Here is a 27,391-nt window from a genome sequence, read left to right as displayed (position 1 = left end):
TTATCGTTGTTTTGATTTACATTTCCCTGATAGTTATTGTTGTTGAGCACATTTTCATGTATCTGTTGGTTGTTTGTATGCCTTCTTCGGAAAAATGTCTATTCAGGTCCTCTGTCCATTTTTAATTGGTTTTGAAAAATATATACTTGGATATTAATTTATCAGATACATGGTTTGCAAGTATTTTCCTCATTCAATAGCATGCCTTTTTATTGTGTTGATGTTGTCATTTGTTGTGCGGAAACTTTTTAGTTTGATGTAGTCCTACTTTTTTTTGTTGTTGTTTATTTCATTGTGTTTTCCTTGTGTTCTTCAGTGCCAAAACTTCTATTTTTAAATGATTTCTCTTTGTTTACCTTCTCATTTTCTCTTGTATTATTTCCCTATGTCATGAAATTGTTTATCTGTGTTTTCTTATAAGTCTCTGAGCATCTTCAGAAGAATTATATTGAATTCTTTGTTGGGCAAGTCCTGTATTTTTATTTCTTTGGAGCCAGTTACTGTAGATTTGTTGTATTCCTTTAGTGGAGTCATGTTTCCCTGATTCTCTGTGATCTCTGTATCATTACATAGTTGTCTGCACATTTAAGAAGAAGTTGTCTCTTTTAGGCTTTATAGACTGATTTCAGTAAGGAAAGATCTTCAGCTGCAGGTGGGAGGATGATGGAGTATGTAATGGCCCTATGCTCTGGTGTCAAGTATGGGGGGCATGTGGCAGAACTAGTCTGGAGGTATTTTGAGTTGTTGGTTCAGGCTGTTGCAGTCCACAACATCAACAACTGCATGGTCCTTGGCAAACATTATAGATGTCTACAGAGATGTCAGAGGCTGTTGTGATCTTCAGCATTGTTTCCAGATCTAACCACAAGGGACTAGGGCAGACAGTGGTATGGCCAGTGTGGCCAGTGCTGGTGCATGCACTCTTGGCTGAAGGCCAGCAGCAGGGGTGTGTGTGTGTGTGTGTGTGTGTGTGTGGCAGTGGCTAACTGCAAACACATACATAGTGGTGGGGCCCAGGGAAGACAGCAAGGGCTGAGGACAATTGTGGGCACACAGACAGCGTGGGGAACTTGGCTGTCTGTGTGCGCTGTTGTGGCTTCTGGGTTTTGCTACAGGCACACAGCTGTGGAAGCTGATAATGGGCTGGGGCTGTGCAGGTGTACAGTTGGAGGGGCTAGCTACAAGTGAGCACAGTGGTGCCGGACAATGACAGAAGACAGGGGCCTGCTCTGGGCCTGGAAACAGCTGTGGGGATCTGACTCCTGGAAGCACTCTTCTGTGACAGACCAGTCTCCCTCTGGGCATGCACATGGCAGTAGAAGCTAGTGATGGGTTGAGATGGAAGCATGCAGGTGTACAACTGGAGGGGTTAGCCCTGAGTGAGGCCATGGCAGTGAGTGTTAGCTATGGGGATATAGGCTGGTGTTTGCACTTGCACAGCCAGAGTCTTGGGCTGGCTTCTGGTGTGGTTCTTGGCCTCCAGTGGTGGTATAGTGTGTGTGTGTGTGTGTGTGTATGTGTGTGCACACGTGCACGTGTGTGGTGGGGATTGGTAAGGGACTCAGGCAACTGGCATCAGCCAGTGCAGATACCTGTGGGACAAAATCCAGTGAAATTTACAGAGAGTTCTCAGTGGCTGTGCTGGCCATTGGTTTCTTCAGTGATGGAAGCTGCCGAGGTCTTCTGTGGAGCAGGTCACAGGAAACCATAGAGACTCAGACTCTGTGGCTGATAATTGGTAGCACCTGTGTTTCTTTCTTGTTTCTAGCTATATTTATAGGTGTCAGCTTTACCTATCTATCTCTACCTACTTATATGTGTCATATTTACCTATATGTGCCTGCTTCCCCCCACCACGCCTGCCTCTCTGCCTACTTGTGATCTCTCTCTGTCAAATAAATAAATAAAATCATTAAAAATAAATAAATAAATAAAATTGTGGCAGAAATAACAGTGGATGTTCTTTGTAGTCCTTTACCAAATCCAAGGCATAATTTTAAATCATGCCCTATGGTATGTTCAAATTAATCCTAAAATGATATGGTGTAATATTTTATTTACTTATTTATTTATAGACTAATTATTTGAGAAAGAGTGTGATCTTGGGGGGAGAGGGAGAAACAGACTTCCCTCTGAGTGGGGGCCCTGATGCAGGGCTCCATCCCAGGATCCCAAGATCATGATCTGAGCCGAAGGCAGACACTTAACTAAGCCGCCCAGGAGCCTCATATTTTATGCATTTTAAATATTCTCTCTTGCCTATAAAAAGTTCTTAATTTGATTTTTCTAAAGCTGACTTTTAATATACATTTGAATGTTTAAGGAGTATTGACCCTCCTAAAGCAAAGCCTCTGGTTTACTTGGTTTCTTTATATACTTATTTTATTTTTAAAAAGATTTTATTAATTTGAGAGAGGGAAGGAGAGCATGAATGAGGGGAGAGGGAAGAGGGAGAGAGAGAAAATCTCAAGCAGACTCCCCTCTGCCCAGGGAGCTCAACTCAGGGCTTGATCTCACGACCCATGAGATGATGTATACTTGTCTTATTTGGTTCCTTTGATATATGTTGCACATTTGTACTTTTCCTGTCTTTACTTATGATTTTGCCCATTTCTTTCTTTTTTTTTAAAATTTTTTATTTTTTATAAACATATATTTTTATCCCCAGGGGTACAGGTCTGTGAATCACCAGGTTTACACACTTCACAGCACTCACCAAAGCACATACCCTCCCCAATGTCCATAATCCCACCCACTTCTCCCAAACCCCCTCCCCCCAGCAACCCTCAGTTTGTTTTGTGGGATTAAGAGTCACTTATGGTTTGTCTCCCTCCCAATCCCATCTTGTTTCATTGATTCTTCTCCTACCCACTTAAGCCCCCATGTTGCATCACCACTTCCTCATATCAGGGAGATCATATGATAGTTGTCTTTCTCTGCTTGACTTATTTCACTAAGCATGATACGCTCTAGTTCCATCCATGTTGTCGCAAATGGCAAGATTTCATTTCTTTTGATGGCTGCATAGTATTCCATTGTGTATATATACCACATCTTCTTGATCCATTCATCTGTCCATCAACAGATGCCTGTTTCTTTCTAATAAAGTCTCCATTCTTTAAGTCCAACTGATTGCTGTCCGCTTCCTTTCTCTTCTCAGCACCTAAAATTTGTTATATTTCTCTACACCACTATTTTGACATGTGGAATAGAAAAAAATACAGTTGATATATAGAAACTTTTGACTGCTTCCATGTTATTTAACATTACCTTTGTCCATTTCATGTTTGGTTTATCTAGCAGCAAACTTAGTGAAGTTTGTCTTCTTTTAAATACTTTCTGTGTGATAAGATTGAAGAGTCTTGTGTTATTACCCTGAGAGTTTATTGATTACTATGGATTCTCATTATGTTGGTTTCTTTTCCTTTTTTTTTAAATAAAGATTTTATTTATTTATTTGCTGAGAGAGAGAGTGAGAGTACAAGCAAGGGGAGTGACAGGCAGAGGGAGAAGCAGTCTCCCCCCTGAGAAAGGAGTCCAGTTTGGGACTCTGAGATCATGACCTGAGCTGAACGCAGACTCTTAACGGACAGAGTCACCCAGACATCCCTATATTGATGTCCTTTTAAGTAGCATTTTAGTTAACCTTTTGGGTTATCTGATTCAGGTAGAAAACTTAATGGGATTGTTAGCATTTTCCCATAGACTTTATTGACTTAGAGGCAGCAACTTTTCTCTTAGCATCTTAGAGTCCTCTTATATGTAATGTTATGAGGAGATCACACACACTGACCTCAGTCTAGTTTTGTCACTTACTAGATGTATAGTTTTGATCAAATTATAGAATCTCTCTGAGACTCTATCTAAATTTGAAAATGGTGATAATATCTTCTTTTTGAGTTATTTTGAGGATTAAGAGAATTGTAAAGTAGCATAGTGACATAATGGGAGTTTAGTAAAATGGTAATTATTATAAGCATTTGTTCCTTGAGTACTGTCTTCTTGTTATGTTCATCTAGTTCTCACACATATAGCAGTGAGTTATATCAGCATAGAGGTATAACTTTAGCCATTTGTAATACCTTTAAATTTATTCATTTTTTTCATGATAGAAACTACATTTTCACTGATGAATCGATTGAATGTCATGTTGAAAATATTTGAAAAACAGTCAAATATGTTGGAGAGGTAAGCTTTTAAAATAATTCCTTTTCCTAATTATGAAAATGAGTAGACATTCATTTTAGAAAAATTAAAAGCATAAATAAGAGCACTGTTAAAAAATTTATTGTTCTTATGTCAATTTTTATGATGTGTGTAATTTTAAAATTATAATCAGGCAGAATATGAAATTTTATAGCCATAATGGAAAACAGTATTTAAGTTTCTCAGAAAATTAAAAATGTTATTACTGTATGATCCACTAATTTCATTTCTGGTTAAAAACCCTGCAAAACTGAAATCAGGGTCTCAAAGATATTTATATACCCATGTTCACTGTAACCCTATTTACAGTAGCAAAGGGTGAAAGCAAACCAAGTGTCTGAAAACGATAAATAGATAAAGAAAATATTATATATACATACAATGGAATATTATTTAGTCTTAAAAAGGAAAGAAATTCTGTCATATGGTACGATATGATGGAACCTTGAGGCTTTTATGCTAGGTAAAATAAGCCATCACAAGAAGACAAAGTTATTTTGTTATAAGATTTCACTTATATTAGGTACCTAAATAGTCACTGTGGATGACTTTCAGGTGACTAAGGTTAAATTAGTTACAAAACTTGTATGTTGAAAAAACATGTCTTGTAGATTGAAGTCACAAACTTTTATTTGGACACTTACGATTCATTTATATTTGTTAATTGAAGCTTATTTTACCCTTGCTCCTGGATAAAAACTAGAGTAAACCATGACTTTTTTGATCACTCTCAGATAATAATTCAATTTAACTTAGAAGCACTGTCCTAATTGGGAAATTAAAATTCCCTGTCAAATGTTACAGTTAGTATTTTAATTTTTATTCTAAGTTAAGACTTCTCTTTGTTTTTCCTTCCACCCAGTTTACCAGCTGGAACCTGCTGGGAGTTATGATTGGTTTTTCTCTTTCATTACCTCCTTTCTAACTAACTAGTTGTAGTTTCTGTTCTCCATGTGTTTTGGGAAGAGAGGGAATAAGGGTAAGTTATACAGGAAAAGTTTTACTTGACTCTCACTGGCTTCCTTCTCCATAACTACAGAAGACACCAAATTTTCCAAGTATTCTACTTAAAATGCCTCTCCCTAGGCTTGAGATCAGGGCAAGCATATCCTCCTCTCCCTTAAGGGTCTGTATATGGCTCAAGGCACCCAGTAGCTCTCTGCAGAGAAATACTGTAAGTCTTCTTTCCTGATCCTTATATATTGTCCATATCAGTGAAAGGTTTTAGTGCGCTTTTTTGGTTGCGTTCTTTTTTTTTAAGTGCCTCCCCCATTGCTTTGGCATGTGTTACTGGGAACTTAGAGCCTGCTTTGATGCCTCCTTATACAACTTGTTACAATTACATCCTTGAAAATTCTGTTAAAATAAAGATAGGGTGTGGCAAAAGTCTTAGTATAGTTTTAAGCCCTAATAACTTCAGAAGTAGGAGGGAGGGAAGATGGTCAAAAATTAGGGCACCAATGTTTTATCTGGTACCTTGAATTAGCTAGATAGCTATCAAATCATTTTAAACACATGTGAATTCAACATGAGATGTAAGAAAAGAATTGCTGTGATTCTACAAATAGAAAAGTGATTACTTTTTGCAAGGTAGGAGGTGTGGAGATGTGAATCTGAGGGGATATATTGGAAGATAAATCATGGGGAGAGGGAACCTCTGTCACTAGGCTACCGGAAACTGATATAGCAGTGAAGCACAAAATTGGAGTTTTTAGAAGTCTGCTGAGGAATGACTCTGCCTGAAAGGTGGTCAGGTGGTAAAGCTGGGTGGGATCCTAGGTAGTACAGTGTGGTCTCTGGATCCCCAGCATCACAGAAGAAAGGGGGAGCTTAAATGTGGCAGAGTTCCCTAACATTGGAGCAGGGAAGCTGGCTAATGAGCTGCTCAGTGACTTCTCAACTAGGAGTTGCCATAAACTGCAAACCACAGCACAGTCAGTGACTTCTGTCAGAGCAGGGGCCCAACAAGTGACAACCACTGTGCAATCCAGCTCCTTCCCCTGAGAGAAGCAGTGGAAGTGCATGCATGATTGGGCACATATTCCTTGAAGAGGTTCCAGTGAACAGCAGAGTGGAAGTGAGATACCTCACCCTCCTCTGGGAGGACTGGTGTGGGTGTGCACCTCAGGAGTCTGGGGACTTTGGCCTACAGGAAAGGGATTGACTGCCTTTCCCTGAGGGTACACTGAAGAGTGGGGGCCAGGATCTTTCAGCTCCAGGACTGGAGATTGGGGTGTTGCCATTTCTTACTTTTTTTCCATTCCCTAAAATGGTAGAAAAAGCCTTCAGGGAACAAAAACCACATAGAACAACCCAAAGCAGCTTACACTGAGCCTGGCCCCCTGGCAAGGGGTGGTTCAGCTCTACTCAGGCAAAGATACCTGAGACTCAGTAAATCAGGCCCCTTCCACAGAAGACCAGAAGGATCCTCAGGCAAATACCAAGTTTATAGATCACTCAGAACTGAAAAATTCCTGACTAAGGGCAATAGTATATAGAATTGTAGACTTTTTTACATGAGTCTTTAGTCTTTCAGTTTAAAATTTTCTTTTTCTTTTCCTTTTTAACTCGTTTCTTATTTGATCAACTTTTTGTTTTTAAGTTTTTTTTTTAAATTTTCATTTTTACATTTACATTTTATAGATATATCCTTCATTTTTGGCTTCTGTTCACTGTATCCAATTTTATTTTTGTACGTATACAAATTTTACTTTCTTTACAATTTTGGGATTTAGTGTCCTCTAACAAACGGATCAAAATACACCCAGGATCAAGTGGATCACCCTGTTTTGTCCATCTGTGAGATTATAGTCTCTCCCCCCCACTTTTTTTTTTCTTTTTTTGGTTTCTGACCTCTTGGATTTGTCTAGTGTGAATTTCTCTTGGGTCATCCTTGATATTTTTTATTTTGTTCTCTCATTCATCTATTCTACTCTTGGCAAAATGGCTAAAATGAGGAATTTACAACAAAAGAAAGAACCAGAGGTAATACTCTGCTACAGATCTAACTGATATGGATGTAAGTAAAATGTTGGGGCTGAAATTCAGGTTAACAATTATAAAGTTACTAGCTGTGCTTGAAAAAGCATAGAAGACATTAGAGAATCTCTTTGTGCAGAAATAAAATCTAACCAGGCTAAAAATAAAATGGTTTAACTGATATGCAGTCTAAAATGGATACTCTAAAAGCTAGCGTAAATGAGGTAGAAGAGAGAGTCAGTGACATGGAAGATAAGTTGATGGAAAGGAAGGAAGGAAACTGAAGAAAAGAGAGAAACACAGCTAATAGACCATGAAAGGAGGTTTAGAGAAATCAGTGATACTATAAAGCAAAATAATACTAGAATTCTCAGAGTCCCAGAGGAAGAAGAAAGGGGTAGAAGGTATATTTGAGCAAATCATAGCTGAGAACTTAACCTAATTTGGGGAAGGAAACAGGTATTCAAGTCCAGAAGTTAGAGAGAACCCTGCCTCAAAATCAATAAAAATAGATTGATACCCCAACATATATATTGAAGCTTGCAAATTTCAGAGATAAAGAGAAAATCCTAAAAGCAGCTTGAGACAAGAGCTCCTTAAACCTACAGAGTAGGAACATTAGATTGGCAGCATACCTATCAACAGAGACCTGGCAGGCCAGAAGCAGAAGGGGCTAACGTTATATATTCAGGGTACTAAATGAGAAAAACATACAGCCAAGGTACTTTATCCAGAAAGTCTGTCATTCAGAATGGAAAGATCGATAAAAAGCTTCCAGGACAAACAGAAACTAAAACAATTTGTAATCATTAAATCAGGGCCCTGTAAGTGAAGAGAGCACCTGAGAGTAACAGTTAACAGAAAGAAACAAAGATAATCTATAGAAACAGGTACTTTACATGTAATACAATGGCACTAAATTTATATCTTTCAATAGTTACTCTGAATGTAAATAGGATAAATGCTTCAATCACAAGACACAGGGTGTCAGATTTGATAAAAAAAAAGCAAGACCTATCCATATATTGTCTATAATGGACTCATTTTAGACCTAAAGACACCTCCAGTTTGAAAGTGGGCGGGGTTGAAAAATCATTTATCAGGCTAATGGACATCAAAAGAAAGCTGGGTGGCAATCCTTATATCAGACAAATTAGATTATAAACCAAACACTGTAATAAAGGTTGACACTCTGAAACTATGATATAGTGTCATAATTAAAGGCTATATCCTACAAGAATCTAATAATTATAAATATTTATGCTCTTTAACTTGGGAGCAGTCAATTATATAAATCAATAATAAAATTAAACACATTGATAATACAACAATACTAGAGGACTTCACTGCTCACAGCAATGGACAAATCATCTAAGCAGAAGATCAACAAGGAAACAAGGGCTTTAAATGACATCCTGGACAAGATGGACTTCACAGATATATATATATATATATATATATATATATATATATATATATATATATATATATTCCATCCTAAAGCAACAGAATACACATTCTTCTTGAGTGCACATGGAACATTCTCCAGTGTAGATCACATACTGGATCACAAATCAGGTCTCAGCTGGTACTGAGATTTTTCCCTGCATATTTTCAGATCACAGTGCTTTGAAACTTGAACTCAATCACAAGAGGAAATTTGGAAGGAATACAAACATTTGGAGGCTAAAGAGCATCCTACTAATGAATGAACGGGTCAACCAGGAAATTAAAGAAGGATTAAAATTCATGGAAAGAAATGAAAATGAAAACACAACTGTTTAAAACTGTTGGGATACAGCCAAAGTAGTCCTAAGAGGGAAGTAATACATAGCAATACAAGCCTTTCTCAAAAAATTGGAAAACACTTAAGTACATAAGCTAAACTTAAAGGAGCTGGGGAAAGAACAGCAAATAAAGCCTAAATCAAGCAGAGGGAAATAATAAAAATTAGAACAGAAGTCAGTGAAATAGAAACCAAAAGAACAGAACAAATTAATGAAACTAGAAGGTGGTTCTTTGAAAAAATTAATAAGATTGATAAACCTCTAGCTATACTTAACAAAAAGAAAAGAGAAAGGACCCAAATTAATAAAATCATGAATGAAAGAGGAAAGGTAATGATCAACACCAAAACTGAAACAGGAGGAAATAGAAAACCTGAACAGACCCATAATCAGCAAAGAAACTGAAGTAGTAATCAAAAACCTCCCAACAAAACAAGAATCCAGAACCAGATGGCTTTCCAGTGGAATTCTACCAAATATTTAAGGAAGAATACATACCTATTCTTCTGAAACTGTTCCAAGAAATAGAAATGGAGGGGAAACTTCTAAACTCATTTTATGAGGCCAGCATTACCTTAACCCCAAAACCAAAGGCTCCACCAAAAAGGAGAAATATAGACCAATATCCCTGATGAACATGGATGTAAAAATTCTCACCAAAATACTAGCCAATAGGATCCAGCTGTACATTAAAAGGATTATTCAGCACGACGAGGTGGGATTTATTCCTGGGCTACAAGTGTGTTCAGAATTTACACATCAACCAACACAATATATCACATTAATAGAAGAAAGGACAAGAACCATGTGATCCTCTAAACGGATGCAGAAAAAGCATTAGACAAAAATAGCATCTTTTCTTGAATTCTCTACAGTGTACGGATAGAGAGAACATACCTGAACATCATATAAGCTATCTATGAAAACCCCAAAGCAAATATCATCCTCTATAGGGAAGAACTGAGAGCTTTTCCCTTGAAGTCAGGAACTTGACAGGGACTCACACTCTCACCTCTTTTGTTCAACATAGTACTAGAAGTCCTAGCTTTAACATTCAGAAAAAAAAAAAACAAAAAAACCCATTCAAATTGGCAAAGAAGTTAAACTCTCACTCTGCAGATGATAAGGTTCTTTATGTGGAAAATCCAAAAGACTTCACCCCAAAATTGCTAGAACTCATACAGCAATTCAGTAACATGGCAGGATATAAAATCAATGCAGAGAGATCAGTTGCATTTCTATACATCAACAATGAGACAGAAGAAAAAGAAGGAATCTACCCCACTTACAATTGTACCAATAACCGCAAGATACCTAGGAATAAACCTAACCAAAGAGGTAAACAATCTCTACTCTAAAAACTACAGAACACTTATGAAAGAAATTGAGGAAGGCACAAAGAGATGGAAAAACATCGATGCTCATGGATTGGAAGAACAAATCTTGTTAAAATGTCTGCGCTACATAGAGCAATCTACACATTCAATGCAATCTCTATCAAAATCGGCATTTTTCACAGAGCTGGAAAAGCAATCCTAAAATTTGTATGGAACCGAACCAAAACAAAACCCAAAACCCCAAATAGCTAGAAAATATTGAAAAGGAAAACCAAAGTTGTGGCATCACAATTTAATTATTTAAATTAATAATTTAATTTATTAAGACTTCGGGTGCCTGGGTGGCTCAGTGGGTTAAGCCTCTGCCTTTGGCTCAGGTCATGATCCTGGGGTCCTGGGATCGAGCCCCACATCGGGATCTCTGCTCAGCAGGGAGCCTGCTTCCCTTCCTCTCTCTCTGCCTGCCTCTCTGCCTACTTGTGATCTCTCTCTGTCAAATAAATAAATAAAAATCTTAAAAAAAAAAAAAGACTTCAAGCTATGGGTACCTGGGTGGCTCAGTCTTTAAGTGTCATGATCCCAGGGTTCTGGGGTCTAGTGCCGCATCGGGCTCCCTGCTCCACGGGAAGCCTGCTTCTCCCTCTCCCACTCCCCCTTTTTGTGTTCCCTTTCTCACTCTGTCTTTCTCTGTCAAATAAATAAATAAAATCTTAAAAAAAAGACTTCAAGCTGTATTACAAAGCTGTGATCATCAAATCATTATGATACTGGCACAAAAACAGACACATATATCAGTGAAATGGAATAGAGAAGCAAGAAATGGACTCTCAGCTCTATGGTCAACTAATCTTTGACAAAGCAGGAAAGAATATCCAGTGGAAAAGGATAGTCTCTTTAATAAATGGTGCTTGGAAAGATAGACAGCCACATGTAGAAGAAAGAAACTGGATCATTTTCTTATACCATACACAAAGATAAAGTGGATGAAAGACCTAAACGTGAGAAAGGAATCCATAAAATCCTAGAGGAGAACACAGGCAGCAACCTCTTCGACCTTGGCTGCAGCAACTTATTGCAAGACATGTCTCCAAAGACAAGGGAAACTAAAGCAAAACTGGAGTGTTGGAACTTAATCAAGATAAAAACTTCTGCACAGCAAAGGAAACAGTCAGCAAAACTAAAGGTTAACCTACAGAATGGGAGAAGATAATTAACAAATGACATATCAGATAAAGGGCTAGTGTCCAAGATCTATAAAGAACCTATCAAACTCAACACTCATAAAACAAATAATCCAGTCAAGAAATTGTCAGAAGACATGAACAGACGTCTTCAAAGACGACATCCAAATGGCCAACAGACACATGAAAAAATGCTGCATATCACTTGGCATCAGGGAAATACAAATCAAAACCACAATGAGATACCACCTCATGCCAGTCAAAATGGCTAAAATTAACAAGACAGGAAACAACAAATATTGTTGAAGATGCAGAGAAAGGGGAACTCTCTCACGCCATTGGTGTGAATGCAAACCGGTACAGCCACTCTGGAAAACAGTATGGAGGTTCCTCAAGAAGTTAAAAATAGAGGTACCCTATGGCCCAGAATTGCACTATTAGTTATTTACCCCAAAGATACAAATGCGTTGATCCAAAGGGGTACCTGTACCCCAGTGTTTATAGCAGAAATGTCCATAATAACCAAAATGTGGAAAGAGCCAAGATGTCCATTGACAGATAAATGGATAAGGTAGATGTGGAATATTACTCAGCCATCAGAAAAGATGCATACCTAACATTTACATCAGCATGGATGGAACTGGAAGGTATAATGTTGAGAGAAATAAGTCAGTCAGAGAAAGACAATATGGTTTCACTCATACGTGGAATGTAAGAAAGAGTGCAGAGAATTGTAAGGGAAGAAGGGAATACTGAATGGGAAATCATCAGAGAGATAGAAAAACCTTGAGAGTTTCTTAAGTATGCAACCAATGAATTATTAGACACTACATCTAAAACTAATGATGTACTATATGTTGCCTGCTTGAATTTAAATAAATAACTTCAGAACTGTAATGATGAAACTGTTCAAAAAGTTCAAAATTTGATTAGCTACATTTCTTTGCAGTTATTTAAAATTTTACATAATAAAAACTTTTTTCAGTTAAATTTTTTGTTTAGGTCATGATTTTCCATGTTCAGTTAGAGGGACTGCAACAAAACTTATTGTTTGAAATGCACAGAATTAAATATCTCTAATATTAAAATCAGACAAAAATATCATGAGAAAATAAAATTATAGACTAATATGTTATGAATACAAATGCCAAAATCCAGCAAAATCCACCAAAATATTACCAAATTGAATCTAGCAATATATAAACTGGGTTATACACAAGCAAGCGAAATTATCCAAGGAATGCAAGGTTGGTTTAAAATGCAAATAACAATTAATGTAATACACAGTACTGATTGAATGAAGGACCAAAAAAAAAAAAAAAAATCACATGATCAGTTTACTAGACAAAGTAAAAGCACTTGACAAAATCCTAGCATTTTATGATAAAAATACTTCACAACCTAGGAACAGAAGGGAGCTTCCTTAATCTGATAAAAGCTATCTATGAAAACTCATAGTTAACACTATGCTTAATGGTGACATTCTAAGATCAGGAAGAAAACAGGACATTCTTAGCACATCTATTCACCATTGTAGTACAGGTTCTAGCCAGGGCAACTAGAGAAGAAAAGGAATGAAAGGTGTTCATATTGGAAAGTTAGAAGTAAAACTATACCTCTTTTTGTAGTTGTAATGATCTTGTGTATAGAAAATCTTAAGGGATCCACTAAAATCTATATGAAGAAATAAGTGAACTCACATTTTGCAACATACAAGATTTATAAATAAAAATCAATTATGTTTCTATGCACTAACTGTCACAGGTTAAATTGTGTCCCCCAAAGAGTTATGTTGAAGCTCTAACTCCTAGTATCTCATAATGAAGTTATTTTCAAATAGGGTCATTATAGATAAAATTAAGAGGAGGTCATAGTGGGATAGGATTGGCCCTTATTCCAAAATGACTGGTATCCTTGTAATAACTGGAGAAGACAGTACCCAAAGAGGAAAGAGATTATGGAGGCAGAGGTTGGGTTTATGCTACTACAATCCAAAGAGTACCAGGGATTAATAGAAACTAGAAGAGGAAAACAGGGATTTTCCTTTAGAAGTTTCAGAGGGAGCATGATCCTAACAACTATATTTTAGATTTATGGTCTCTAGAACTGTAAGAACATAAATTTTTGTTGCTTTAAGTTACCCAGATTGTGAGACTTTGTAACAGCAGTCTTAGGAAACTAATATATGGTGATCAACATTCCACAAATGAAAGAAAACAACTCCATTTAAAATAGCATTGCAGACAACAAGAAAGAATTTAACAAAAGAAGTGTAAGACTTCTTTTTCAATGGAAACTGCAAAACATTTAAAGAACTTAAAGAAGACCTAATTAAATGGATAGACATTCCATTTTCATGGGCTGTTAGATTTAATAATCTTAAAATGGCAGTGCTCTGCAAATTGATCTACAGATTCAATGCAATCTATATCAAAATCTCCGCTTTCTTTTTGGTGAACTGACAAGCTGATCCTAAAATTCATGTAGAAATGCAAGGAATCCAGAATAGCCAAAGAAATCTTAAGAAGAACAAAGTTGGAGGACTCAAGTTTAATTAATTTCATTATTATTTTAATTATTTTTTACATTTAACTAATGTTAAAACTTAATACAAGGTTGTAGTAATCAAGACAATGTAGTACTGGCATAAGGTTAGACCTATATACATCAGTGGGATAAAATTGAATGTCCAGAAACCCTTAAACTCATGGTTAATTGATTTTTTTAAATTAAATTAATTTATTTTCAGCATATACTGTTATGCTGAAAATTGATTTTTTTAACGATTATATTTATTTATTTGACAGAGATTCTTGGTTTTTTTAATTTTTATTTTAGCCTAATTATAGGAGGTTGGAGGTGATATCTTACTGTAGTTTTGATTTGCGTTTCCCCAACAATTAGTGTTATTGAGTATTTTTCATTTGTCTGTTTGCCATGTGTATGGTCTTTGGAAAAATGTTTATTCTCTCTTTTGCCCATTTAAAAATCAGACTTTGTTTTTTCTTGTTGTTGACTTCTGTAATTTCTTTATATATTTTGGGTATTAACCTTTTATCAGATATATCATCTGTGGAAAGAGTAGTCTTTTTAATAACTGATGCTTGGATACTTGGATTGGGATATCCATACGTGAAAGAATGAAGTTGCATCCTTTCTTTATGCCATCCACTAGAACTAACTCAAAAATTACCAGAAACCTAAATTTAAGAGCTAAAACTATAAGCCTTTTAGAAGAAATGTAGGAATAAATCTTTGTGGCCTTGAGTAGGGTAATGGCATCTTAAATAGGACACCAAAAGCACAACCAACAAAAGAAAAAATAGATAAGTTGACTTTCATAAAATTAAAAACTTTTGTACTACATATGATACATCAAGAGTGTGAAAATAACTCAGATTGCAAAAACTATTCACAAATCATATTTTTGATAAGGGACTTGTATCCAGAATATATAAACACTTATGCTTTAATAATAAGATAAATAACCCAAATTAAAAATGGGCAAATAATCTGATTATACATTTTCTGAAGCAAGATATATAAATGGTCAATAAGCACATGAAATTATGTTTAACATCATTGTCATTAGGCACTTTCAAATCAACACTGCAGTGATGTACTACTTCACACCCTTTAGGATGGCTATAAGGAAAAAAAGACGACTGTAACAATTGTTGGCAAGGATGTGGAGGAGTTGGAACCCTCGTACATTACTGGTGGAATTGAAGTGGTCTGTCTGCTATGGAAACCAGTTTGTCAGTTCTTCAAAATGTTAAATACAAACTCAGTATATTCTATATATACTGAAACCCAGAATTCTATTCCTATGTTTATACCTGAGTGATTGAAAACATATATAAGCAAAAACTTGTACATGGATATTCATAGTAGCATTATTCATAATAGCCCCAAAGTGAAAACAATTTAAGTGCCCACAAACTGGTGAAAGAATAAATAAAATATATACACCTATACAGTGGAATAGTATTTGGTAGTAAAAAGGAACACAGCACTGATATATGCTACAACATGGATGAACCTTGAAAGCATTATACTAAATGTAAGAAACAAGTTTCAAAAGACCATATACTATATATTTTTATTTAAATGAAATATCCAGATAGTCAAATCTCTAGAGACAGAAAGTAGATTAGTGTCTGCCAGCGTTGAGGCAGTGCTGGGAAGAATGAGGAGAGTTTCTTTTTGAGGTCATTAAATGTTCTAAAATTAGTGAAAATAGATGCTCAACTTGGTGAATCTATTAAAACCCATTGATCTGTACACTTTAAATAAATGAATTTGATGGTATGTTAATTGTATCTTAAAGCTTAAAAATCTGAATTATAATAAATAAATCATTTGTCAAAAAAAATCTATAGTTTACCCATACCTTAGAACAGTGTTCAGCAAACTGCAGCCCATGAGTCAAATCTAGTTAGACCCATTGATTTACCTATCATCTATGGCTGTTTTTGCTGAGTTGGGGTAGCTGACTGATCATCTGACCTACAAAGTGTAAAATATTTCCTATCTGGCTCTTAATATAAAAACTTTGCCAAATCCTGCTATGAAACAAGAAGTGGTATTTAAAAGGAGTGAAATATGCCTGTATTACTAATATATGTAGATCTTAGATGTTGTATTAAGTGAAAATAAGTTTAGGACAATGTATACATTGATGTCATTTATGTGCAAAAAGAAAACAAAACAGTCACCTGACCCACTAACAAAAATTATGTAATTAAATAGGTATGTGTAGCATTTTATGAATAATGAAACAAGTTCTGAAAAGATACACAAAAATCTGATAATCTCTAGAGATAGGATCAGATTTTTTGGAATGGTAGTCAAACTGTACTTTAACCTTTATTATATTACCTTTTTTTTTCAAAGAAAATATATAAGTATGTTACATAGTAAAAATATAAATGTAAAAGGATAATACATTATAGATATTTTTGGTTTGTTTTTCAGAGCTGTGAGTGATCAAAGTTTGTTAGAAGCTGTAAGTATAGCACTCTGTTTGAAAATATACTTTGCCCTTGATAATGTTAGACTCTAGAAATTATCAGGATGCATAATCTTAAAGATTCAGTACTTCTTCAGTTTATTTAAGAAATTTCTATGCATATGTGAGCTGGGAAGCTTTGTCTTTTTTTGATTTTACTAGACTTTATTATCACTCAAAAACACTTCATTTATGAAATATTGAACTTTAATACCCCATAGTCTTCTAAATTTCTATTCATTGTTACTTCTAGTTTGTTTGCCTCTTTGAGCCCCAGTTATCATTCATAATGCAGATTAATACCAATGGTTCATTATTTTCACGAGTTAATGAAGACTTTAATAATTAAGTGTGCCAATAGTTTGTCTATATTGAAATGTATGCTTTTCATTGTTACTAAAATTATACTATTTGCTTTTAGAAATACAAACAAATGGAAAGTAACTTTCAAGTGTTATTAGAGGAGAAATTAGGGCTGGAAAGTGAACTACAGAAGTTAAAGAATCCTGAGGTTAGTTCAATTTTAGTGTCTGAAAATGGTAGAATACCTAAAAAACCTTATTTTGTAGGATAGAAGTTAAAGATATATTTAAATGTTCTATAATACATTTTTGATATTAATAGTTAACAGCTGTGCCTTAAAAAATAAAATAAAGCTATTTTCTAAATTACCATATTAGCTATTAAAACCAAAAAGATGCTATGAAAAATGGACATAAAATTTAAATATTCTGAAAGACATTTCTAGGCCAAATATTTATTTATTAAAATTTAAATAAGTTAGAGTTTTAAAATATATTTTATCTCTTTTTAAGTCCTAAAAAATTTCCAGTTAACATACAATGTGATATTAGCTTCAGGAGTACAATTTCCTGATTCAACCCTTACATATAACACCCAGTGCTATCCATAACAAGTAAACTCCTTAATCCCCATCACCTGCTTAACCCGTTCCCCCCACCCACCCTTACTGGTAACCCTCAATTTGTTCTGTACAGCTAAGCGTCTGTTTCTTGGTTTTCCTCATTCTTTTTTTCCCCTATGATCATTTGTTTCCTAAATTCCACATATGAGTGAAGTCGTATGATATTTGTCTTTCTCTTATTTTAAAAATATTTTATTTATTTATTTGAGAGAGAGTGAGAGAGTACAAGCCAAAGGCAGCAGCAGAGGGAGAGGGAGAAGCAGGCTTCCCACTCAGCAGGGAACCCAATATGGGGCTCGATCCTAGGACCCTGGGATTTTGACCTGAACTGAAGGCATATGTTTAACTGACTGAGCCACCCAGGCACCCCTTCTGACTTATATTGCTTAGCAGTATTCTCTAGTTCTATCCATGTCATTGTAAATGGCAGGAATTCATTCTTTTTCATGGCTGAGTAATGCTCCTCTCTCTCTCTCTCTCTCTCTCTCTCTCTCTCTCTGTGTGTGTGTGTGTGTGTGTGTGTGGGTGGGTGTGTTGTGTTCAAACACCACATCTTTTCTTTTTTACCCATTCAACAGTCAATGGACATTTGGACTCTTTCCATAATTCGGCTATTGGTTGATAATCTGTGTGCACGTATCCCTTAGAATTAGTATTTTTGTATTCTTTGGGTAAATACTTAATAGTGCAATTGCTGGATAGTAGATAGTTCTATCTTTAACTTTTTAAGGAACCTCCATACTGTTTTCCAGAGTGGCTATACCAGTTTGCATTCCTACCAACAGTGCAAGAGGGTTCCCCTTTCTTCATCTCCTGCCAACATGTGTTGATTCCTTTGTTGTTAATTTCAACCATTCTGACACATATGACGTGATATCTCATTGCAGTTTTGATTTGCATTTCCCTGATGATGAGTGGTGTTGATCATGTTTTTATGTGTCTTTTGGCCATCTGGATATCTTCTTTGGAAAAATACCTATTTATGTCTTCTGACCATTTGTTAACTGGGTATTGAGTTTTACACATTCTTTATATATTTTGGATACTAAACCTGTCATCAGATATGTCATTTGAAAATACCTCCTTTCATTCCAAAGATTACCTCTTAGTTTTGTTGATTGTTTCCTTCTCTGTGCAAAAGCTTTTTATTTTGATGTCCCAATAGTTTATTTTTGCTTTTGTGTCTCTTGCTTCAGGATACATATTTAGTAAGAAGTTGCTACAGCTGATGTCAAAGAGTTTATTGCCTGTGTTCTCCTGTAGTATTTTGATGATTTCTTGGCATTTAGGTCTTTAGACATTTAGACATTTAGGTCTTTAATCCTATTCCTTTAGTCCTTTTGTGTATGGTGTAAGAAAGTGGTCTAGTTTCATTCTTTTGTACACTGTTGTCCAGTTTTCCTAACATCATTGGTTGAGAAGACTCTTTTTTTCCATTGGATATTCTTTCCTGGTTTGTTGAAGCTTAATTGAATATGTACTTATGGGTTCATTTCTGGGTTTTCTGTTCTGTTCCATTGATCAGTGTGTCTGTTTTTGAGCCAGTACCATACTGTCTTGATGATTACAGCTTTGTAATAGGGCTTGAAGTCTGGAATTGTGATGCTTCCTGACTTACTTTGCTTTTTCAAAGTAGCTTTGGATATTCAGGGTCTCTTGTACTACACAAATTTTAGGATTGTTTGTTCTAACTCTGTGAAAAGTGCTATTGGTATTTTGATAGGAATTGCATTAAATGTGTAGAACACTTTGGGTAATATAGACATTTTAACAATGTTCTTCCAGTCCATGAGCATGAAATGCCTTTCCATTTCTTTGTGTCATCTTCACATTCTTTCATCAGTGTTTTTTTTTTTTTTTTTTAAGATTTTGTTTATTTATTTGACAGAGAAAGAGAGATCACAAGTAGGCAGAGAGTCAGGAGGAAGCAGGCTCCCTGCTGAGCAGAGAGCGCAATGCGGAGCTTGATCTCAGGACCCTGAGATCATGACCTGAACTGAAGGCAGCAGCCCAATCCACTGAGCCACTTAGGCACCCCTTTCATCAGTGTTTTATGGTTTTCAGAATATAGCTCTTTTACTTCTTACTTACTAGGTTTATTCCTAGGTATCTTATGGTTTTTGGTACAATAATAAGTGGGATTGATTCCTTGATTTCTCTTCCTGCTGTTTCACTACTGACATGTAGAAATGCAACAGATTTCTCTTTGTTGATTTTTGTATCTTGAAACTTTACTGAATTTGTGTATCAGTTCTAGCAATTTTTTTGCTGTAGTCTTCCGGATTTTCTATCTAGAGTGTCATGTCATCTGCCAATAGTGAAACTGTGATTTCTTCCTTGCTGATTTGATCGTTTTATTTCTTTTTGTTGTCTGATTGCTGTAGCTAGGATTTCCAGTACTATGTTAAATAACAGTGGTGAGAGTGGATATCCCTATTTCCTGACTGTAGATAAAAGCTTTCATTTTTTTCCCCATTAAGAATGATATTAGCTGTGGGTTTTTCATATATGGCCTTTATGATGTTGAGGTGTGTTTCTTTTACCCCTACTTTGTTGAGGATTTTTAGAATGGATGTTGTACTTTGTCAGAAGCTGTTTCTACATTTATTGAAAGGATCATATTGTTTATCCTTTCTTTTATTAATGTAGTGTATCACACTAATTGATTTGTGAATATTGAACCACCCTTCCAGGAATAAATCCCACTTGATTTTGGTGAGTGATTCTTTTAATGTGCTGTTGGATTTCATTTGTTAGTATTTTACTGAGAATTTTTGTATTCTTGTTCATTAGGGATATTGGCCTGTAGTTTTCTTTGTTATTGGAATCTTTATCTAGTTTTGGTACCAGGGTAATACTGGCATCATGGAATGAATTTGGAGGTTTTCCTTCCTTATTTTTGGAATAGTTTGAGAAGAATAGATATTGACTCTCTTTAAATGTTTGGTAGAATTTGCATTGAAGCCATCTGGCCCTGGACTTTTGTTTCTTGGGAAATTTTTTATTACTGATTCAATTTCTTTGTTGCTCATGGTTTGTTCAGTTTTATATTTCTTCCAGTTTTGGTTTTGATAGTTTGTATGTTTATACATTTTTAGAAATTCATCTGTTTCTTTCAGGCTTACTGGCATACAGTTTTTCACAATATTCCCTTATAATTGTGTTTTTATATTTTGTAGTTATTATTTCTCTTCTCATTTGTCATTTTATTTATTTGGGTCCTTTCTTTTTTCTTTTTGATAAGTTTGGCTAGGAGTTTATCAATTTTATTAAATATTCAAAAGAACCAGCTACTGGTTTCAATGATCTGTTGTTGTTTTTTTTTTTTTTCTATAGCATTTGTTTCTGCTCTAATCTTTATTATTTCCCTCCTTTTGCTAGCTTTAGGCTTCATTTGTTGTTCTTTTTCTTTCTTTTTTTTTTTTTTTTTAAAGATTTTATTTATTTATTTGACAGACAGAGATCACAAGTAGGCAGAGAGGCAGGCAGAGAGAGAGAGAGAGAGAGAGAGGGAAGCAGGCTTCCTGCGGAGCAGGGAGCCCGATGCGGGGCTCGATCCCAGGACCCTGACATCATGCCCGAGCCGAAGGCAGCAGCCCAAACCACTGAGCCACCCAGGCGCCCCTGTTGTTCTTTTTCTAGTTCCTTTTGGTGTTTGTTTATTTGAGATTTTTCCTCCTTGAAGTGGACCTATATTACTATATAATTCTCTCTTAGGACCACTTTGGCTGCATCCCATATGCTTTGAACCATTGTGTTTTCATTTTCATTTGTTTCCACAAATTTTTATTTTATTTTTTTCTTGATTTTCTGGTTGACCCATTCATTGTTTAGTAGCATATTGTTTAACCTCCATGTATTTGTGGTCTTTCCAAATTTTTTCTTGTTGTTGACTTCAAGTTTTATAGCAGTGTAGTTAAAAGATATGCATGGTATGATCTCAGTCTTTCTGTACTTGTTGAGGTCTGATTTGTGATCTAGTATGTGATATTATGGAGAGTGTTCCATGTATACTCAAAAAGAATGTGTATTTTACTGCTTGGGGATGGAATGTTCTGAATATATCTGTTAAGTCCATCTGGTCTAATATGTAATTCAAAGCCATTTTTTCCTTGTTGATTTTCTGCTTAGATGATCTGTCCATTGATGTAAATAAGGTGTTAAGCTTCCCTATTATTATTATTGTATTATTATCAATTATTTCCTTTATGTTTGTTATTAATTGTTTTATATATTTGGGTGCTCCCACCTTGGAAGCATAAAGATTTCCAATTGTTAGATCTTCTTGTTAGATAGTCCCCTTGATTATTTCCTTTTTCATCTCTTGTTACAATATTTGGTTTAAAATCTAATTTGTCTCATAAATATTGCTACCTCAGCTTTTTTTGACTTCCATTTGCATGGTAAATGTTTCTCCATCCCCTCACTTTCAATCTCTAGATGTCTTTAGTTCTAAAATGAGTCTCTTGCAGGCACCATATAGATGGGTCTTATTTTTATATCCATTCTGACATACTTTGTCTTTTTATTAGAGTGTTTTGTCCATGTATATTCAGAGTAATTGTTGATAGGTATGAATTTGGTGTCATTGTATTACCTGTATAGTCAGTGTTTCTGGATATTTTTCCATTCAGAGAGTCCCCTTTAATATTTCTTGCAGGGCTGGTTTAGTGGTTATGAACTCCTTTGGTTTTTGTTTCTCTGGGAAATTCTTTTTCTTTCCTATTTTGAATGATAGCCTTACTGGATAGAATATTCTGGCTGCAGATTTTTCCTGTTCAGCACTTAGAATATATCATGCCACACTCTTTAGGCTTGCCAAGTTTCTTTTAAAAAAATCTCCTTCTCTCCCTATGTGTCTTTCCTTATAAGTTAGGGACTTTTGTCTTCCTGCTTTCTTAGACTGCTTTTCTTTATTGCTGTATTTTGCAATTTAATTTCAATATGTCTTGGTGTTCCTGGCCTGCTTTCATTGATTTTAATGGGAGTTCTTTGTGCCTCATGGATCTGGATTTGTGTTTCCTTCCTCAGATTAGGGATGTTTTTAGCCATTATTTTCTCAAATAAAATTTGTGCCTCCTTTTCTCTCTCCTCTTCTTCTGGGACTCCCATAATATGACTGTTATGTTTGGTGGAGTCACTGTTCTTATGTTCCATAATTCTTATTTCTGTCTTTTGTTCAGTTTCATTATTTTCCATGATCTTACCCTCTGTTTCACTTATTTGTTCTTGTGCTTCTTCCAGCCTTGTGTTCATTACATCCAGTCTGTTTCTAATCTTGGTTATTGCATTTTTCATTTCTAAATGATTTCTTTTTAACTCTTATCTCTGGGGTAAGGGCCTCCCTGAAGCCTTCCATTCTTATCTTGAGCCCAGTGAGTATCCTTGACTGTTGTTCTAAATTCTCCATCAGGCATGTTACATATATCTGTTTTACTTAGATCTCTGGCCATCACCTTATCTTGTTCTTTCTTTTGGGATGAATTCCTCCATCTTGGTATTTTGTTTAAGTGTCTGCCTTCTCTGTTAGAAAATCCAGTTATGTTTCCTGCTTCTGAGAGTAAGGGCTTTATGAAGAAGAGATATGATAATGCCCAGGGCCTGGCACTTCAAGGGAATGTCTCTGGTGTGTGCCACATGTGCTTCGCTGCTGTATTTTGGCTGCTCTGTCCTTTAGGCTAATCATCTGAAGAGGCTGTCCTCACCTGCAATTGGCAGTGTTTGGTCCTTGGCCAGAATATGGTGAATTTTAACAAGGCTTGCTCTGGTCTGCTTGTTAAATGAGACCCGATACTACTTCCACTAGAACTGAAAGCCTCACAGACTCTCTGGTTGGGAGATGTGCTCTGGGTAGGGGTTTCTGCTGGTCTTCTGGGGGAGGGGCCCTCTCCACTGGAACTGAGGCAAACTTGATGGAAAAGGGGAGAGTGCCAGAGTGCAGGGGTGTAGTACTTGCTATAAGCAGGTTAGGCAGCTAGTGTTGCTGCTCTGCTGATTTCAGGTGACTCTGTGTTTATGATGAGGCGGGGGGGAGAGAAATGGTACCAGTCAGCTCCTTTGACCCCAGAGCAGCATCACTGTAAGTGCTGCCTCCAGGCATTCTTCAGATTGCTGTTTCCACACCATCTGCCCCTGGGTCATTTGACTGGCTTTTCTCCAGGAGTCGGGCAATGACCTCTGGGATCTATACCAGCCAATCCTGGTGACCTTTCACGCTCCAGTCTTTAAGCCCTATCTGTTGCAAGAGCTCATGAAAATCTGCCCCTCTTGTTTTCCCAGCCAGTGGCTTTGAGAAATGTTTTCCTTGTGCATTCCCCTGTGTGCTCCTCTCTCACTTGCCTTTCTCTGTGACCACAGCTCCTTCCTCTATACAGCACCAAAAGCCTGTTTTGATGTAGGGAAGATGTTAGGGTTTGAGGTTGATAGTCAGGAAAGAATTCTTGAGATGTCTTTGGAGCAAAAATGGTGATTTTATTAAAGTATGGCACCAGGACCCATGGGCAGAGAGAGCTGCAGTGGGGTTGTGAGGGGTGGTGATCATATACTATGCAGTTGGGGCAGTTAAGGAAAAGGGAGATTTTAATAGAATTTTCATGTGTTAAAGAAGACACACAGAATACCAGAAGTTTTGCCGTTTGTCAAGTTAAGGTTTGTCCTTCTAGTAAGGCATTTACAGTAAGATAGTTGGGAGCTTCCTGGAGGAATGTTACATTCCTCCTATCACACATCCTTATCAATGTGGGTTTTAAAAAAATTCATTTTTATTTACATCTCTTTCTGCCTCAGCCTACCTCAACTTTATGGAGGGGAGTGTGATGTTAGGGCTTCAGGAAACTGAGTTATGGGTCTCTGGAAATTAGGTTATTGATAAGAAACTTCTTCCTTTTAAATCACTAGGACATTTGTGAACTGAGGGAGATTCCTGTCCTGCAGGACTGTGATCTCTATTAATTCACTATTTGTTTTTCCTTTCCTTAGCTTTAGGGCAGCCAGGAGTATCTGAGGAATGTCACACATATCACATGGAGGGGGTGGGCAGTGTAGGGTGCCAGCTTCTGTTTTGTTCTCAGCTAGCCTTCTGCTCCCTTATCATGTTTCTCCCCCAAACCACGTCTTCCTACTTCATAACTTCTTTGATGTGGCTTCTTCTCTCCCATTGAGGAGTTTGTTCTGTTAGCCTTCATGATAATTTCTGGGGTATTTAGAATGATTTTTGTTAGGGAACCTGGACTGGATTGCCTGACAGAAGAACTAAATGGCACTCGGCGATCTTGGAGGATAGGAAGTTTATTTGACACTGGTGGGCTCAGAGGAGAGTCATCTCCAAAGGTCAGAGCCCTGAGCAAAAGCAAGGGAGATTAATTTATACACTTCTTCTTCCATATACCTGGCAATTTTGGCATGCAGAGCAAGCGGAGCCAGAAGAAGAACCTGGAAGGGCCCTGGGGCAGGGACTGGTCTTCCCCTGCTGGCTTGGTCTGCTATCTTAGAACACAGATTTTCCTTATCAGTTTGATAGTTTTCTAGTTGTGTTTGTGATGAGTCTGGTGTCTTCCTACGCCTTTGCCATCTTCTCTTCCACCTCCTCAAATATACATTTTATTGTATTAGCAGTTATATAATGTATGGGTACAGATTCACTATACCAAGTAGAGGATAAAATTTGTCTGCTTTTTTCTCCTTTGCTTTTAAAAAATAGCTTATAAAAGTCAAACTATAGACAACATCAAATGACTTAGAAATAAATTTTTATTAACCATTTAAATTCATAAACTATATGTTTCATTGTAAGATCAACATAAAGAAAGGAAAGTACTCTTGAATTCATTAATTTTGGTTTCTTGATATTTCTTCCTTACTAGAGGAGGAAGCAGAAGGAGGACCAGGAAATTTGCTGCTTAATCAGTTAGAGAAACCGTGATCCTACACAAGTGTTCAATATAAGATCAGGGCTGTCACGTATGTTCAGTTAGGAATAATTTCATTTATATATAGTTCCAAGTAGGAGTAGAAAACTAAAAAATAAAGAGTAGTAAATTATAATATTAAATAATTGAATAGTCTGGCCAAGTGTAGGAATTTTGCAGTACTTTAATCATGCATTAGATTTACATTTAAAAAACTTGGATGGTTTTTAGAAGTCTTGAAGATGCTGCCACAGTTTCTGATTTTGCATTCTTGTGTTATTTCTTTAGGTTTTGTGTCTAAACCACAGTTATTCTGCTCTATAGAACAAAGATTTTTATCTCGGCCTCTTCAATATGTGGTCTACGATACAACATGGTTTTCTTGTTTGATTTATAGACACTTTGGTGCTTGTTGATAGATTATACCTCTGTTTTTGTGTTCATTCCTGCACATCACTACTGCTTCACTCCTCAGTTGGGTTAAATGGATGTTGGGTGTTAAGTAGGGCACTTGTCATGATTGTCATGATGAACACTGGGTATTGTATGTAAGTGATGAGTCACTAAATTCTACACCTGAAACTAATATTGCATTATATGTTAACTGAGATTTAAATGAAAACTTGAAAATAAAATATATTAAATTCAGTGGCCACATTTCCAATACTTTACATATCTAAGATATAATCAATAAATGACTACTCTTAACTTCTATCATTGGAAATTACTTGTAGCATTTCTGATCATTGTGGGGAAATGTGAAGGAGAAATGTGGAAGGAGCATTATTACATGTGTAGTAGTAATATTATATCCACACAAAGTTAGTGATGAAGAGATCTTAAAAGGTAGTATTTTTTTCAGAGAAGAGTGTTGGTGTAATAGGTTGGTAGGAAGAGAATAATGGCTATAGAGTTATGTCAAGCTCAGGAATTTGAATAACAAATATAGCCATTTTCTTCCAAAGGAGGCTTACTTTCCCAACTTAATTATCTCTTTTAATTTATTTTTTTGTAGACAACCAATTTTTTAAATTGAAATATAGTTGACATATAACTGCTAATACAATAATACAATTTCAATTTAAATTGAAATATAGTTAACCCTATAGGTTAGGGTTAGGGTTACCATATTCCATTGTAATGTGTACTGTATCTTCCTTAGCCTTTTTATCTACTGATGGGCACTTGGGCTGCTTCCATAGTTTGGCTATTGTAAATAATGCTGCAGTAAACATAGGGGTACATCCAATCTTTTGAGCAGAATAACTGTGGTTTAGAGACACAAAACCTAAAGAAATAACACAAGAATGCAAAATCAGAAACTGTGGCAGCATCTTCAAGACATCTAAAAATCTACATAACGCAAATCTAAATCTAAATCTTTCTACATAACGCAAGAAATTTATTAGATGGGTATTATGGTAATTCAAAGAGTTGAAGGAAAATTGAACAGTATGTTTGGTGAAGGCTAGAACCAGGACAACTCTGGGAGTCAAAATAATAGGAGCTCATGGACATCCTCTACTTCTGTCCTTTCAGAGAATTTTAGAGAAGGAGCTTATGGCTATTCCCTCATCCCCCATCACTTTGGGTACTGACTCTGGAATTACTCAGCTCCAACTGCTTCTCTTCCAAAATAGTCAAGTTTTAGGTGATAGGATCTTATTGGCTTTGCTTAGGTCAAATGTCACTAGTACAGTTTGAGATGGGGGAGGTGCAGAACCTGCTTTAAAAATGTGGTGCTGTTTCTTTTCTTTTTTTTTTTTAATTAATTAATTTATTTTCAGAAAAACAGTATTCATTATTTTTTTACCACACCCAGTGCTCCATGCAATCCGTGCCCTCTCTAATACCCACCACCTGGTTCCCCCAACCTCCCATCCCCCCCACCCCTTCAAAACCCTCAGATTGTTTTTCAGTATATGTGCGGCCGAAGCGAGCACCCTCAGATTGTTTTTCAGAGTCCATAGTCTCTCATAGTTCACCTCCCCTTCCAATTTCCCTCAACTCCCTTCTCCTCTCTAACACCCCTTGTCCTCCATGATATTTGTTATGCTC

General features: G+C 36.2%; 1 protein-coding gene across 2 annotated transcripts in view; it reads left to right on the top strand.

Annotated features, from left to right (window-relative positions):
* The window catches only part of LOC116594226 (coiled-coil domain-containing protein 7-like), a 139,138-nt gene that overhangs the window by 72,532 nt on the left and 39,215 nt on the right, over positions 1-27,391 (top strand). For both annotated transcript variants that reach the window (XM_032349336.1, XM_032349335.1), the window contains 3 exons: positions 4,113-4,188; positions 16,468-16,498; positions 16,923-17,012. In XM_032349336.1, the coding sequence (XP_032205227.1) occupies positions 4,113-4,188; positions 16,468-16,498; positions 16,923-17,012 (197 nt within the window). The remainder of the gene's footprint in view (positions 1-4,112; positions 4,189-16,467; positions 16,499-16,922; positions 17,013-27,391) is intronic.

The sequence above is a fragment of the Mustela erminea genome, chromosome 6 (assembly GCF_009829155.1).
Source record: "Mustela erminea isolate mMusErm1 chromosome 6, mMusErm1.Pri, whole genome shotgun sequence".
NCBI lineage: Eukaryota > Metazoa > Chordata > Mammalia > Carnivora > Mustelidae > Mustela > Mustela erminea.
The sequence above is the reverse complement of the archived record's forward strand: the minus strand, read 5'-3'. Positions and strand labels throughout refer to the sequence as shown.